At 49.5% G+C, this 13,553-nt stretch overlaps 1 protein-coding gene across 1 annotated transcript in view; it reads left to right on the top strand.

Annotated features, from left to right (window-relative positions):
* LOC130258038 (hydrocephalus-inducing protein-like) overlaps positions 1-13,553 on the top strand; it is a 68,139-nt gene that overhangs the window by 41,501 nt on the left and 13,085 nt on the right. The window contains exons 32-48 of the mRNA XM_056501054.1: positions 723-962; positions 1,215-1,419; positions 1,891-2,058; positions 2,356-2,520; positions 3,601-3,734; positions 4,187-4,315; positions 4,610-4,814; positions 5,890-6,031; positions 7,616-7,736; positions 8,397-8,834; positions 9,316-9,471; positions 9,904-10,061; positions 11,005-11,187; positions 11,425-11,544; positions 12,760-12,919; positions 13,025-13,197; positions 13,354-13,552. Coding sequence (XP_056357029.1) covers positions 723-962; positions 1,215-1,419; positions 1,891-2,058; positions 2,356-2,520; positions 3,601-3,734; positions 4,187-4,315; positions 4,610-4,814; positions 5,890-6,031; positions 7,616-7,736; positions 8,397-8,834; positions 9,316-9,471; positions 9,904-10,061; positions 11,005-11,187; positions 11,425-11,544; positions 12,760-12,919; positions 13,025-13,197; positions 13,354-13,552 — 3,096 coding nt within the window. The remainder of the gene's footprint in view (positions 1-722; positions 963-1,214; positions 1,420-1,890; positions 2,059-2,355; positions 2,521-3,600; positions 3,735-4,186; positions 4,316-4,609; positions 4,815-5,889; positions 6,032-7,615; positions 7,737-8,396; positions 8,835-9,315; positions 9,472-9,903; positions 10,062-11,004; positions 11,188-11,424; positions 11,545-12,759; positions 12,920-13,024; positions 13,198-13,353; position 13,553) is intronic.

Below are 13,553 nucleotides of genomic sequence, written 5' to 3'. Positions count from 1 at the left end.
TGGCCAGTCTAGGCTCGTCCTGCTGCAGAACTGACAGACAAAACAGCCACCAGACACCTTCCTGGGCACAGCAGGACAGTCACCTGCAGTGGTGTGCTGCCAGCAGTCCCTGGGGCTCTGGCCTGCCTGCACATTCCCATGCAGCTGGAGATTCAACTTGGAGCTGGATGGAGTATTCCCAAAAGTATTTTGCCTGTGGCTGCTGGCTCTTGGAAACTGACAGTGCATGCCAGTATGGACACAAGTGCTTCTGTGCCCACTGACAGTCCCAGGGATCTTTAATTGCTCGAGAGATGTAACCATCTTGTGTCTGGCTTTGACCAGAGCCAACCACTAAACAGAGATCATGACCCTTATTTCTAGCCAGTGAGAGCTCATTTGCCTTTCTCCTGGAGCTGGCGTTTGCCTGATGCAGCAGTGCCAGGACTGTGTCTGGGTACTCTAACCCTGAGGGCTCTTCTCATGAGCATTGCACTCCTGCATGACTAGGTGAAACTCCTGACACTCCATTGTACATCCATCTGATACCCAAATACCTGGTTACAGTGCACACCAGGATTCATCCCAGTTACTCAGACCCAGGACACAGATGCTGTAATATCTATTGTAAATAAATATCTGGTTTCCATTCACCTTAGAGGGACTGATAACACCCTGACCTTGGGGCAAGCATTGTATTTGGGGTCCTGTCACATGGGATAAATTTCCTGCACTTTTTTCAGAGGTCTTACAAGAATGAGCTGAAGCTTAGCATTTGTGGGAGCAGACATCACTTAAAGCTGCACCTCTCAGGGCAAGGTCTGGAGCCACGGTTGGAGTTCACCCCCCCAGCACTAAAGATGGGATGGGTGCTGGTGAACAGCAATGGGTTGGAGGCCACAGTGGTGGTGAAGAACCCATGTAACTTCCCTGTTGAGTTTTACTCACTGGATTTCGATGAGCAGTACCTTGAGGAAGAGAAGGTGAGAAGCCAGGTCTGGTCCCCGTGTACATGCTGCCCAAGTTTCACAGCACTCCAGCATTCCCAGGCTTGTGCCAGGGAGATAGAGGCAATCCCCACGGCAAAGCCAAATCTGCTGACGTGCTGTGGGAGGACTTAAGTAGTTTCTGTTGTTGGGAGGAAAGGAGGAGTCAGAAAATGGATTTGTTGAGTGTGTGTGATGAGAGGCGAGAAAAGGAATCTTGTGTATGATTTCTCTTCCCTAACTGCACAGATGCTGAGGATGGCAGTGGGGTCTGAGTACCAAAAGAACTTTCTAATGCCTCCACGTGCCGTGGGTGGGACGCTGCCCCCAGAGGTGCTGGAGCATTATGAAGCACAGAAGAGGCCGAAGGCTCAACAGGCAGAGCTCAAGGCCATGGCAGAGGCCAAGGCCACAGCTGTGGCTGAGGCTGAGGCCATGGACAAGGCAGCACCAGGTCAGAAAAGCATTGAGGGTTTGGTGGTGTCTGTCTTGCCTGTGGTCACAGCAGGGAGTCCAGCCCATACACCCAGAACTCTCTGTCCCCTTGTTCTCCAGGGAAAGCCCATGCTTTTAGCAGCTGCCTGTTCCCCAGCTTGGTGGAGGAACTCTTGGGTGAAGGGCTGTGGCATCCTCTACGAACCCTGAGTGTAGCCAAAGCAAGCTCCTATCTGCCTGCTATAGACTGGGAAAATAATCAGGATATTCCCTTGTGTCCCTTAGCTACAAAGACTAGAATTGGATGAGTTCTTCAGCCAGTAGGACCAGGTCTAATATCACTGGCTCTTTTATATTTGCACCTTCCTAGCAACAAAAGAACAAGCTCATGTTGCTTTCACCAAGTCTCCTTTCCTGGGATCTGAGGATATGGGGAGGATGATGAGGAACAAAGGAAGGTGGGAGGCTGACTTTTCCCCTGGTTTTGCAGCATATGACAGGGCTGTCACACCCTCTCCTGAGCCCATGGTGGAAGTGACTGGGAATCCTGTCTCATGGGCTGTCATGCGCTACCTGGGCATCGACCCATCATTGGAGAGGCGTGAAGCACAGCAGGACAGGAGGATTGTTCTCATCATCCATGGGCCACCCCGGGCAGGTATGTGAGCTGCAGCCCTGGGCTGCAGGGATTGGGGCAGGCAGGAGGAGCACATCCTGATGGATTGTGGTGCTTAAGGCAAAGTCCTCAGCTGAACAGGAGGTGGAGATGATCCACTTGGCTCCAGAATTCAGAGCTTGTACCCACTATCCATCTGCCTCCCTCATGGCCTCCCCAGAGGGACACTTGCTTTCCCGCTGGCCTTTTAACTTTGAAATCTTGTTCGAGATTTTTCCAGGGCCTATCCCTGTAATGCCTCATATGCAGGTGTCACCAAGCAATCCTCCTCTCTCTCAGGAAAGACAGAGGTAGCGGCGGCCCTGTGTAACTATTATGACACTGCTCACTTGTCCATTGACACCGTGGTGAAAGAGGCCATTGCCAATGATCAGAGCCAAGCAGGGTGCCAGGCCCGGGAGCTTTGCACCAAGGCTGCCATGGAGCTGAAAGCTGAGGATGAAGGTAATGCTGGTAAGGAGAAATGCTAGACCCAGAGCCGGTGCTTGAGAAACTCACCATGACTGTCCACTTCTGCTTACTCAGAGCAGCAGTTTTTAAGTCCTTAGGTCTCTTAGGGAACATGGGTGAAGTGCATCTCTGGCTTGTCTAAAGAAAAAGGAAATCAATTTTAAGGGCTCAGTCAAGGGTTCTTTTATAGCCCCTTTGCTGCCATTCTAGGCACATGTTCATTTTTCTAGGGGTTGTGAAGCACGCCTGTCTCTTTCCTAAATATTTTATATTTCCTCTAAGCTGAATCAAGCTTGCTCCTCATGGGTAGCAGGAAGAACTGCTGCCCACTTTGACAAGGAAAAAACCTTCTGAGGTGGCTCATTAAGCATGAGAGGACTGACTATGGGAGTAACCTTGCAAATAAGAGGAAGGGAAGGACAGCCTCCCAGAGGGATTTCCAATGAGAGACATGCTACAGATGAGCTCTTTTCTCCAGAGATTCACCTGTGCCCACTGTCAGGGTACACAGCTCATGCATGTTGGGCTGTTCTCCATGTGACTTTAATGAAACTTACTGGGCAGTTGGTACCCTGAGCTCTGCAGGGTAAGGCAGACCTGGCTCAGTGCAGGCAGAAGTTTTGCATTGCTCAGTTTTGAACCTGGCTGGGTTGGGAGCTGGTGGAAGGAAGAAGAGTCTGGGTCCCAGCTGGGATTTTCCCACAAGGATGATTTAGCTTCAGTGGAGACAGGTGATGCAGGTGGGGCAGGTCTCCATATGAGAATGCAGGATGGGTGCAGTGAATGGAAAAATGGTCCTGGAGGACCAATTGTTGGCTTGATCTGTGTCACCTGCATGCACAGTTGTTAGGAGGGACATAGTGCTGGCTTTCAAATCAAGTATGCAATGGCATGCTTTACCATGCTGGTAAGAGAAGCAGGGAAGGAGCTGCTTCTGGGAAACAGTGCTGTCAGTGCCCAGCAGACTGGGGAAAAAGTGCCATGTTCCTTCCAGGGCCCAAAGTTGTGCCCATTGTGGGGAAAGGTGCCTAATTGCTTTTCAAAGACCCCCTGAACCATCTGCCCCCTGTGCAGGTAGAAATTCTGAGCTCAGTGCTCAGAGCAAGAATAAACAAGCCTCTGGAGAAAAAAACAACAAGAAGAATGCCAAAGGCAAGATTCCTTCAGCACAAAAGAAGAAGGAGCCAGTGAGCAAAGCCGATATAAAGGTAAGCATGGTCTGCCCTGGTTGATGCCTGGGACCTTTGCATTGTCTTTAAGATGGGCAGGGGCTGCATGCAGTGGAGGCTGTGTATCAGCCAGGCCTGGTATGTGGGTGCATTGTGCCAAGCCCAGCTGATAGGGGTATGACTTGGGCTGGGAATGTGCTCTGGCAGACAGCTGCACTGGTTCTCAGTGGTTTGCTGGCAAAGTGCAGTCCTGGCTAGTGTGGCTGCAGTCAGTGAGCAAAGTGCTGGGAGGCTGCACTGGGGGCTTGTGAGCTTGAGTCTCTGCTGGCCAAGGCATGGGCCCTCCAGGACCATTTCCTGGAGCCCCCCAACCTGCACCAGAGTTGTTCTAGTCTCCACTAGCGAGGAACCCCAGCTCCAAGCCCAGTAGTGGGAGTTGTTCAGGGCTTTCCACCGCGGGTTTTTTTTCCTTACAATGGTCCACATTACAGATCACAGTTTCCACTGCTCCTGCGCCGCAGCAGCTGAACATCATCAGCAGTAATGGGGAAGAGCTGAACTGCTTGAGCTGTGTGCTGCCCGAGGACCTGCTGGTGGACATACTCTGTGAGAGGCTGAAGGTGTGTGGGGTGGGGGAAAAGGAGTCACTCCTGCTCCAGAGAGACAGGCAGTGAGGTACAACTTGGAGAGGAGAAGGAGGTCTGTATGTGCTGTTAGAAGATTTGGAAGATCCTGGACTGCGTGCAGGGAACCCTGGGGGAAGCTGCAGATGCTCCTGGTTGGCAGAGCCTAAGGACAGATCCAAGCTGGTCTTGGCTAATGCCCTTGGAACAAGGGTAGCTGGTGCCCTGTGACATCTGGGTTTACTGTCCAGCTGCATGCAATGGCTGACTTACTCTTCCCTTTATTCTCAGCGTGAAGACTGCAACAAGGGAGTGGTCTTTGATGGCTTGGAGAGCCTCTTTGCAAGTAGCCCGGAATCTTCTCTGCTCTGTCTACTCAAAGCTGTCAAGAATTGTCATCATATCTACATGGTGAACCTGCATCAGGATTGTGCTTCTTGGATAACCAAGGAAGAAAATGAAAGAAAGAGGAAGAAAGCTAAAAGAGAGAAGGAAGGTGAGATATCTCCCTTCCTCTCAAATCTTTTTTCTCAAGCCCTCAACCTTATCTCTGTGTATCTGGGTTTGCAGCAGAGCTTGTAAGAAATGTTTTTATTAATCTTTCCACCTTCTGCCTCAGTGTACTTTGGGATCGAGGGTAGTCTCCAACAATCCTTTTAAGGGTTCAAAAATATTAGGGCAAAAGTGGCAAAAATAAAGGAAGAGTGGTACGATAGCCACGACTTAGCAACATGAAACACTTTAATAAATAATGAAAGTAAATGTGAGATGAGGCCCAAAAATCCAAATATAATCACCCAGGGGACGAGGTTTCTTTAGGAGCCAGTGGTTGAAGATCAAAATGAAGGGAGGTCCAGGGTATAAATATGGAGCAAGAGAAGGGGTGGAGTTGAAGTTAGGGTCCAGTGGGTATAGGGGAAAGTGGTGCAGAGGTGGAGTAAGGGAAGGTAGGGTCCAGTGGGGTAGGTTGGGTGGAACATTGCATCAGCTGAGGGCCAATGGGGATACAAGGAAGGGAGAACACTCTAGGAATTGGGAATGGTGATAATTAACTCGGAAATGAGAGTTACGAATATGTATGAGGTATAAACATAGGCAATCTCATACATTTTTGGAACTTTTGTCTGGGTTCACCACCGCTTGAACAAATGCCTCCCAAGGTTAAGGGTTGGGGTACAATCCCTCTTTAGCGATGGTTGCCTGACCTGGAATACTGGTCAGGCGGGCTCTTACGAGTGTAACCAGAACTCAGAGTTGCAGGAGATCTGAGTTTTTACGTAAGACTCACCCTAATCTCTAATTTTAAAGCTTGGGCACAAGTCCAAGCTGCTGTATCTCAGTAACAAATGACCGTCCTCAGCCTTGGTGTGCTTAAGCCAGGCAAAGCACAGGAACTCACTGCCCAGCCATAGTTTGGGGGATTGTCTGAATTTTGGAGCAGGGATATGAGCTCCCAACATCTCCTGGTGTGATAGGCTGGTTTGGGAAAAGCTGTTAATTCTTGCAGCTGACCCAGAGCACCCATCTCTGCTTGTAGTCACTCATGGTTTCTCTTCTGGTTTGTGCTAAAGAACTGCAGCGGAAAAAAGTTTTTCAGAGGAACATAGAACGTGTCTTGAAAATGGATGAGGATGAGTATTGTGCGCTCCCTGGGGAAAAGAAAGCTCTAATGGATAAAATAATAAAGGAAAGGAAGCATCTACAGAGGGAGAGGTGAGTAAGCCTTCCATGGGTTACTGCTCAGGGTTGTTGCATCTAGTAGTTGCTTGGGGTGAAGGCGAGTAAAGGAGCAGGAAAGGCCTTTGTAAGGGTTTTACAGAGATGTTTGTTTCAGCCACAGGTCTGCATCATCCAGAGTTCAGGGAACAAAGGTGAAAGGCTTGGGAGGGGGGGGTTCAGGTTTGTCAAGGGATAGGCAGGCGGGGAAATCCTTAGCGACCAATTACCAGGGAATGGGGGTGTCCAAGGGTGGGGTTAGGGTGAAAAGGCCAAGAGAGGAACAGAGTGGGAGTGACCCAAAGGCTGACCGACAGGGAGAGGGCACAGGGCTTGCTTTGGCTTCTCTAATTGGGAATGCCTTTCTGGGTCTCCACAAGGGTAGTGTCCCTGGAGGGTTTCCCTGCTCCAAGGGCTCTGAGCTCGGAGGTGTTTGATAACAAAGGCCAGAAGCAACACAGGGATGGCCACTCTTAGCTCTCTGGCTCCCAAGAGAGGAAGGACCTTCTTCTGTTGAGATAGAACATCTTCTCTGTTTTAATGGTGAGCCCTTCTGGTTTAGATGCTGCCTGCAGGGAGCTGGGCTCTGGGCTTGCCTTGGCACTACCTGTAGAAGTGTCCTAAAATCTATGATGTTGATTTGCACCTTCTTCATCATCTCTCTTCTTCACCAAAACAGGAGGATTGTGGTGTGGGCAGGTGTGGGGCACAGATAAACCCTTGGTTTGGGTACTGGTCCTGCCACAGATGAAATCCTTGCAATGCTGATCTGCCAGGGTTCTCCTTATGGTGGGACACCACCCATAAAAGCACATGTCCTTTAGGCTCCTGCAGCTGCAGAAGTAGGCAAGCTCTGCTCCAGCAAGGCAGCCCAGCTCAGGACACACAGGAAGAGTGTGGAGCTGGGAGGTGAGGCTGCTTAAAGCAAACCTGTGTATCAGGACTTCTTTCAGCTCAGACTGAAGTTGGTTTCATGGGGAGGAGACAGACAAGGCTGCTTCAAATCATTTCCATGGCAGATAGCACTAGTTTGCCTTGGTCACAGTGGGGTTCTAGCAGGAAATCTGGCTAACAAGAGCCTGTCTTGCTGGAGAGGAGTTCCTACAGCCTTTACTTTCTGACTGATAGGATTATTCTCATTAAGGGGCAGGCTATGCCCAGGCAGAATGGAGCTGAATGAATCGAGTAAGAATTGTAGGAGAGACAAGCAGATGTTAGCAATTTGTGATGTGGTTTAAACTGGGAAATTAAGAAACGAAGGGCATATTCAGGCATCAGTGCAGAGAGCTGGTGGATCACCTTGGGCAGTGGGCAGGAGGTGTCTGGGTGTGCCTTAAGAGGGAGATTGCACAGTTGAGACCTTATGATGGCAAGGCTTAGGTTTGACTGGTCTTGGAGGTCCCCTTTCACAATTCACTTGGGATGTTCTCAACCTCTGTGGTTGAGGAAAAGTCAGGGAAATGGTCTTGTGGTTCTGCCTGGCCTCAGGGTCAAGGAATAAAGTGCAGGGCCAGCCAGGACTAGTGAGCCCAGGTTTGTGGTGGTGACTCTCAGAGATGTTTTCTGTTTTGTTTGCTGAAGGGAGCGGAAGCAGCTGGCTCAAAAGCTTGAGGAGGAGGCAAAAGCCTTAGAGGAGGAAGAGAGGCAAAAGGAGGAAGAGAGGCGAAAGGAAGAAGAGAAGCGGAAGAAGGAAAAGAAGGGGAAGCAGCCTCCAAAACCAGAAAACAAGGAAACCAAATCCCCAGAGAAGAAGGAAACCAAAGTCCCAGGAAAGAAAGAAATAAAATCCCCAGAGAAGAAAACCAAGTCTCCAGATAAGAAGGAAACCAAAGCTCTGGAGAAGAAGGAAAACAAAATCCCGGAGAAGAAGGAAATCAAATCTCTAGGGAGGAAGGAAACCAAATCCCCAGAGAAGGGGGAACCCAAAGACCTAGAGGATGAGATAAACAAAATCCTAGAGGATGCGATAAACAAAATCCTAGAGGATGAGATAACCGAAATCCTAGAGGAGGAAACCAAAATCCTAGAGGAATGTAAATACAAAGCCCTAAAGATCTCGGAAATCACAGACAAGGAGGAAACTGAATCCCCAGAGAAAGGGGAAACTGAATCCCCAGAGAAAGGGGAAACTGAATCCCCAGAGAAGGGGCAAACTGAATCCCCAGAGAAGGGGGAAACTGAATCCCCAGAGAAGGGGGAACCCAAAACCCCAGAGAAAGGGGAACCCAAAACCCCAGAGAAGGGGGAACTCAAATCCCCGAAGAAGGGGGAACCCAAAACCCCAGAGAAGGGGGAAGCCAAATCCCCAGAGAAAGGAGAACCCAAAGCCCCAGTGAAGGGGGATACCAGAGCCCCTGGGAAGGGGGAAACCAAAGCCCCTGACAAGGGGGAAGCTGAAATCCCAGAGTACCCAGCTGAGATGGATAAAAACTTGATCCAGAGGTTTCAAATCTATGACTCATCGCAGGAGGACGTCGCACAGGTTTTCACCTACTTTGACAGGGTTCAGGGTACTGTGCAGTTACCTGTGATCCAAAACGGAAACACATCCCAGCTTTCAGGTGAAAGCAAAGGTCAGAGGACCAGTAAGCCTCAGGAGAAGGTGGAGAAGAAGCCTGAACAAAAAAGTGGAGGCCAGAGAAGTCTTCAGTCATCTCGGCTGGAGACACAAAGTGAAGTTGCAGAAGAGGCAGTCAGAGACGAGTATGTCGGGATGGTGTGCTTGGACATCCAGGTCACAGATCCAAAGGCCATGATTAGGGAGATCCTAAAGGATGGGAGGCTGCCAACAAAAGACGAGGTAAAACCTTGCAAGGTTCAAATTTTGAGATTGCTGTGGTCTTGGGCCCTGGAGCATTGTGTCCCCCCAGGTGATAATGGCACAGAGCCTTGTGCAGGCCCCTGATGACGTTCCACAATGACTCTGTGGCATCTGCGTGGATGGGGAGGTTATCACCATCCCTCAGTGGGCAGAAAGTGGGAGTGCTCTGTGTACAAGTATCCCATCTGTTCAGAGTTTCCCAGCCTGGAAATCATTATAAATGGTCTCAGGACAGGGCAGCTCATGGTCATGGTTTTCTTCATCTGAGTCACCTTGGGAGAAGTTTCTCTCCCTGTCCTGCTTGTAGCTCTTGCCTCTGCTCTGGAGCCTGCTTACCCCACTGGGCATAACAAAGCACTTGTTCTTCATGTAAATCGAAAATCTCATTGCCAAAAGCTCAGTGCCTTTAAAGATGATGAAGGCAACAGAAGTATAAACAGGATTTTCTCTTCTGTTTTAGATGCTGAGATATCTGGGACTGCATCCCGAAGGGCCTCCCCTTCCCCCTGCTGTCCTCTCTGTAGTCGACTACCCAGAGGAGCGGTTGGGCTCTGCAGAGCGTGTGAAGCCCTTCACCATCGCTGCACCGGAAGGTGCTGCTATGGAACACGATCTGGTGGGTGCTCCAGTGGTGCTGGCACTGAAGGTGCCCGGGCAGGGACCCGGCTAGCTGGGGGCATTGGGGACAGGTTGGATGGAGAAGGATCGTTGTGGAGAGGTAGTGAAGATGTGGTGGGGTCCCAGGTCTGCAGGTCTCCTTTCTGTCAGGGATGGGACAAAAGAGACAGCTCTGCAGGAGACAGAGAGTTCTGTAAGACAAGGGAAAAAATCACTTACTTAAAACCATCAACTTCCTTTGAGGAGAGGGTCCTGAGTGAGAAGGGGTGTCTTAGGTAAAACAAACACCAATAAGGAAGACCAAGTCTGGGCAGGTGGATTTATTTATTTATTTACTCTCTCTTCCATTGGTTAACAAACCCCAGCTTAGCTTTCCAGGATGGAGATGTCTCAGGGCTCACCTTTCCCTCCCTTTTCTCTCTCCTCTTAGGCCAAGACCCTAGATGTGAAGGGCAGTTCTGCCAGCAGATACAACCCTCCAATGGAGAACCAGATCTTCACACACAGAACAGAAAGTCCCCAGGATTCCTTTGCAATGAGATCCAAAAGTGCCCTGAAAAGAGCCTCAATCCCCACAGAACTTGTCAGGTGAGCCACACAGGAGGAGGTGATGCCTCTGTTTCTTCGTCCTCTTGCCAAACAAGTTCATTGTGAGGTTATTACCTCCAGTGCTCTAGGCACTAACTTCATCCGGTAATTCTCTAAAAAAGCAAGCAGCTAATAGTTGCTAAAAATGTTATTTATTGCAGAAGCACATCAGTCTCCAAGGCACCGTCACAGACTTCAAAGTCCTTACTAAGTTTAGTTTAGAGTCCCAAGTTAAAGCACAGGCTGTTCCCGAAGGTCCCGGTGGGGCCGATGTCAGTGCAGCAGCTCCTATCTTCTTCTCGGGTGTTGACAGCTCTAAAAGCAATGGCAGCAAAGCAGAGGGGCAAGAAATGCAAAAAGCAAAAGCACTAGCTCTCCCTAATTCTAACTCTTATATAGGGTTTTCTCAACAAGCTAAGATGCAAGCTCAGACCACCACTCCTCAGCCTATTAGAATCCTAATTTCTTAGCATGCTATGTTACGTATAAACTACGCATACCTCCTATCTTACTCTAAGAAATGTAAGCAATATTCTTACTATAGCTCTATTATGTCTAAGTCCTGTCTACAACTGTGGGCCTGGAGCCTCTACTAAAGATATCAGTATGTTTCAACCTTCACTAGAACACTCATTGCTACTGTGGCATTTGAGACCTTTTACTTACTAAAAGTACTACAGCTCCTACTAAAACTTACTGACTTACTTCTATTTATGTGTAAGTGGCTTAATATACTTCAGTCCATCCAAAGGCTTTAATTCAATCTCTGCACCTTGATTCCTCCTTGAGGGATTCAGAGAATCCCCTAACTCACTGACTCCAACAGTCCATCATCCCCAGTTGCACAGTGACCCTGTGCCAGTGCCTCCATGGGATGGCCGGTGCACCCTCCTAGTTCCGTTTGCTCCTCAGCCATGTCTGAAACCTCCTCTTTAATTGCCAGGCTGAAGCGGTACCGGTGGATAGTGCCTAGCCACGGTGAGGTGGAACTGAAGGTCCACTTCTCCACCAAAAAGCCAGGGCAGTTTGAGCAGACACTGAGGTTTGAGCTCGTGGAGTCAAAGCGCCAGTACGAGCTGCCCTGCAGTTGCACCGGCCTGTACCCCAGCATCAGCCAGAACACACGGTAAGGCTGGCCCCTGGCAGCCTCCCACACTGCTGCCCCTGAACCCATAGCCAGGGCTGCCCTTGGGGCTTCTGGCCTGGGCAGACCCTGCTGCCTGAGGTCGCCCAGCAGCTCTTCCTGTGCTGGGAGCTGGGAAGGCAGATGGTACCTCAGCCACCAGGAAGGGTTTTGGCTTTCTGACTATATATCCTACTTAGAGCAGCTCATAGCTCCTTCTTCCCCACTTTCTCTGCCCAGGCTGGTGTTTCCACAGTGGAGGGAGACCATGGAGGCAGATGAAATCATCTTTAAGGAATATGTTGAGAGCACAAAGCAATTCCACTTTGGACCTCTGCTGTGTGGGAAATCAAGAGAATGGTATGTGCTCCCTGCAGGGCTTGTACTTTTCTGGACACGCTTGGAGAGACGTGCTGTCCTGGTGGCACTATCCAGGGCAGTCCCCAGCAGAGTCCTGGGAGACACGTGGGTTTGAAGGACCACAGATGTGTGAATCTGAGCAGATAAGAGGCAGATGAGCCTTTGAGGTGGTGCCTTGGTGGCCAGAGCCACATGCTGCTGCCGGTCCAAAGGTGACTTGGGGAGCAGCTTCTGTCCCCACCACATCTCAGCTTCACCCCATAGGAAATGAATTTGTGGTGGTTTTTGAAGTGCTTTGAGCTCTGCAGGTAGCCTGATTGAGCAATTATTCTATAGATGGTTTTGTAAATCTTTCATTCATCTGTAATTATTAATAAGATTTTATGGCTGACCTGCCAGTGGGTGTCGGGGGAATGTACAGCAGGAATTACATTTTCCTGTAAAGACATTGCATCCTCACTGCTGGATAAAGTCTGCCTAAACACATTGTCATTGAAGCTATTGTATATTTCTACTTTTACTGTTACTTTTTATTTTTAATAATATTTAACATTAAGTTCTTGTCTCCATGAGAGCTCTGGAGAGCTAGGTCTATTTTGGCAACCCAAGGAAATGAAATAGAAATAGTTCAAAAAAACATACAATCTTTAGCCAGGTTGATGGATGGTCTGGGATTTCTGTTTTCCTCGTTAACCCTTTCACTCCAAAGTAATTTCCACACCTGAGAGAAGGGTCATTTGTTATCTTTTTGATTTCCTCTTGGGAATTGATGCTTTATATTTCCTTCTCAGACTTTCAGCTAACCCATGAAATCCAAAGCAGTTTCATTATTTTTTTGAAAGAGATTAGCTAAACTCTTTATCCAAAAGCCTTTCTTTATACCCTGCAGGGAATGCACCCCAAGAAAGAAGGGGAAAGAACCCGTGTGCCTGGTGTACTGTTGTTCTTCTAGGCACTTTTGAGTTTACATTGTATTAAAAACTCTTGAAGTGGCCTGAGCATCCTCAGGCTTCTGGGGTGGAGGCACCAAGTCCAGGGGAAGGCATCAAAGTAAGGCAAGGATGAGCACACATCCTGCCCCTGGCTGGGATCCATTTCCCTCACTTATTTGTTAGAACTGGGTCTTCCAGTACCGCTGGAGAGTACATGGTGTTCTCCTCAACGTGTGGCAAAGGCAACAGTCTCCTCTGCAGCCTTTTCCCCTTTTGTGGACAGGTACAAGTCCCAGAACCATCCTGGCAACAGGGAGAATATAACCATCCTCAACAACTCCCCCATGGATATAGAGGTCCAGTTCTGCTTTGAGATTGATGGGGAAGCAGACACGTTCCTCTTGGACCCTCCCAGCATGACACTGAAACCAAAGGAGAAGCAGGTAGGAGAAGGGCAGGTAGGGCAGGCACTGTAGAAGTACCCAGGAGCTGTTCCTCCTGCTCATACACAGTACTGTTTCTATTTCTTTCTGTGGGGCTGGGTCCAGAAGCTGACCATTTGGGCATTCCCCACTTCCTATGGCTTCCTGGAAGACAGACTCATCTGCTGCATTGAGAAGAACCCAGAGCCAGTGGTCTTCAGCCTGTGCTGCCATGGGGTGCAGGTGAAGCTGGAGATCAGCCCCCGGGAGCTGTCTTTTGACAAGCTGCTTCTGCACGGGTCAGTCATCTCACAAGCACTCCAAGACTTGTGACAAAGATAAAATGTGTGACTCTGGTTTCCAGGACATGGATGGAGCTGCTTCGAGTTGCATTCAGTGGTGAGGCTGGTGTGACCATCCAGCAGGTAATGCCAAGTGCTTTCCTGTCTCTGCAGGATTGACAGCAGGACCTTGGTCCTGAGAAATGACAACCTGCTGCCCATGGCCTGGCAGTTCAGTGGGCTGGATGACATTGTTGAGGCCTTCTCCTTGTCACAAGATAACGGCACCGTTGATCCCCGCTCGGAGTTTGAAGTGACACTGAATTTCAGGGCTGGGAAGACCGGCCTCATTGGGAAGATCCTCCGACTAGAGG

Source organism: Oenanthe melanoleuca, chromosome 11 (genome assembly GCF_029582105.1).
Source record: "Oenanthe melanoleuca isolate GR-GAL-2019-014 chromosome 11, OMel1.0, whole genome shotgun sequence".
Lineage (NCBI taxonomy): Eukaryota > Metazoa > Chordata > Aves > Passeriformes > Muscicapidae > Oenanthe > Oenanthe melanoleuca.
The sequence above is the reverse complement of the archived record's forward strand: the minus strand, read 5'-3'. Positions and strand labels throughout refer to the sequence as shown.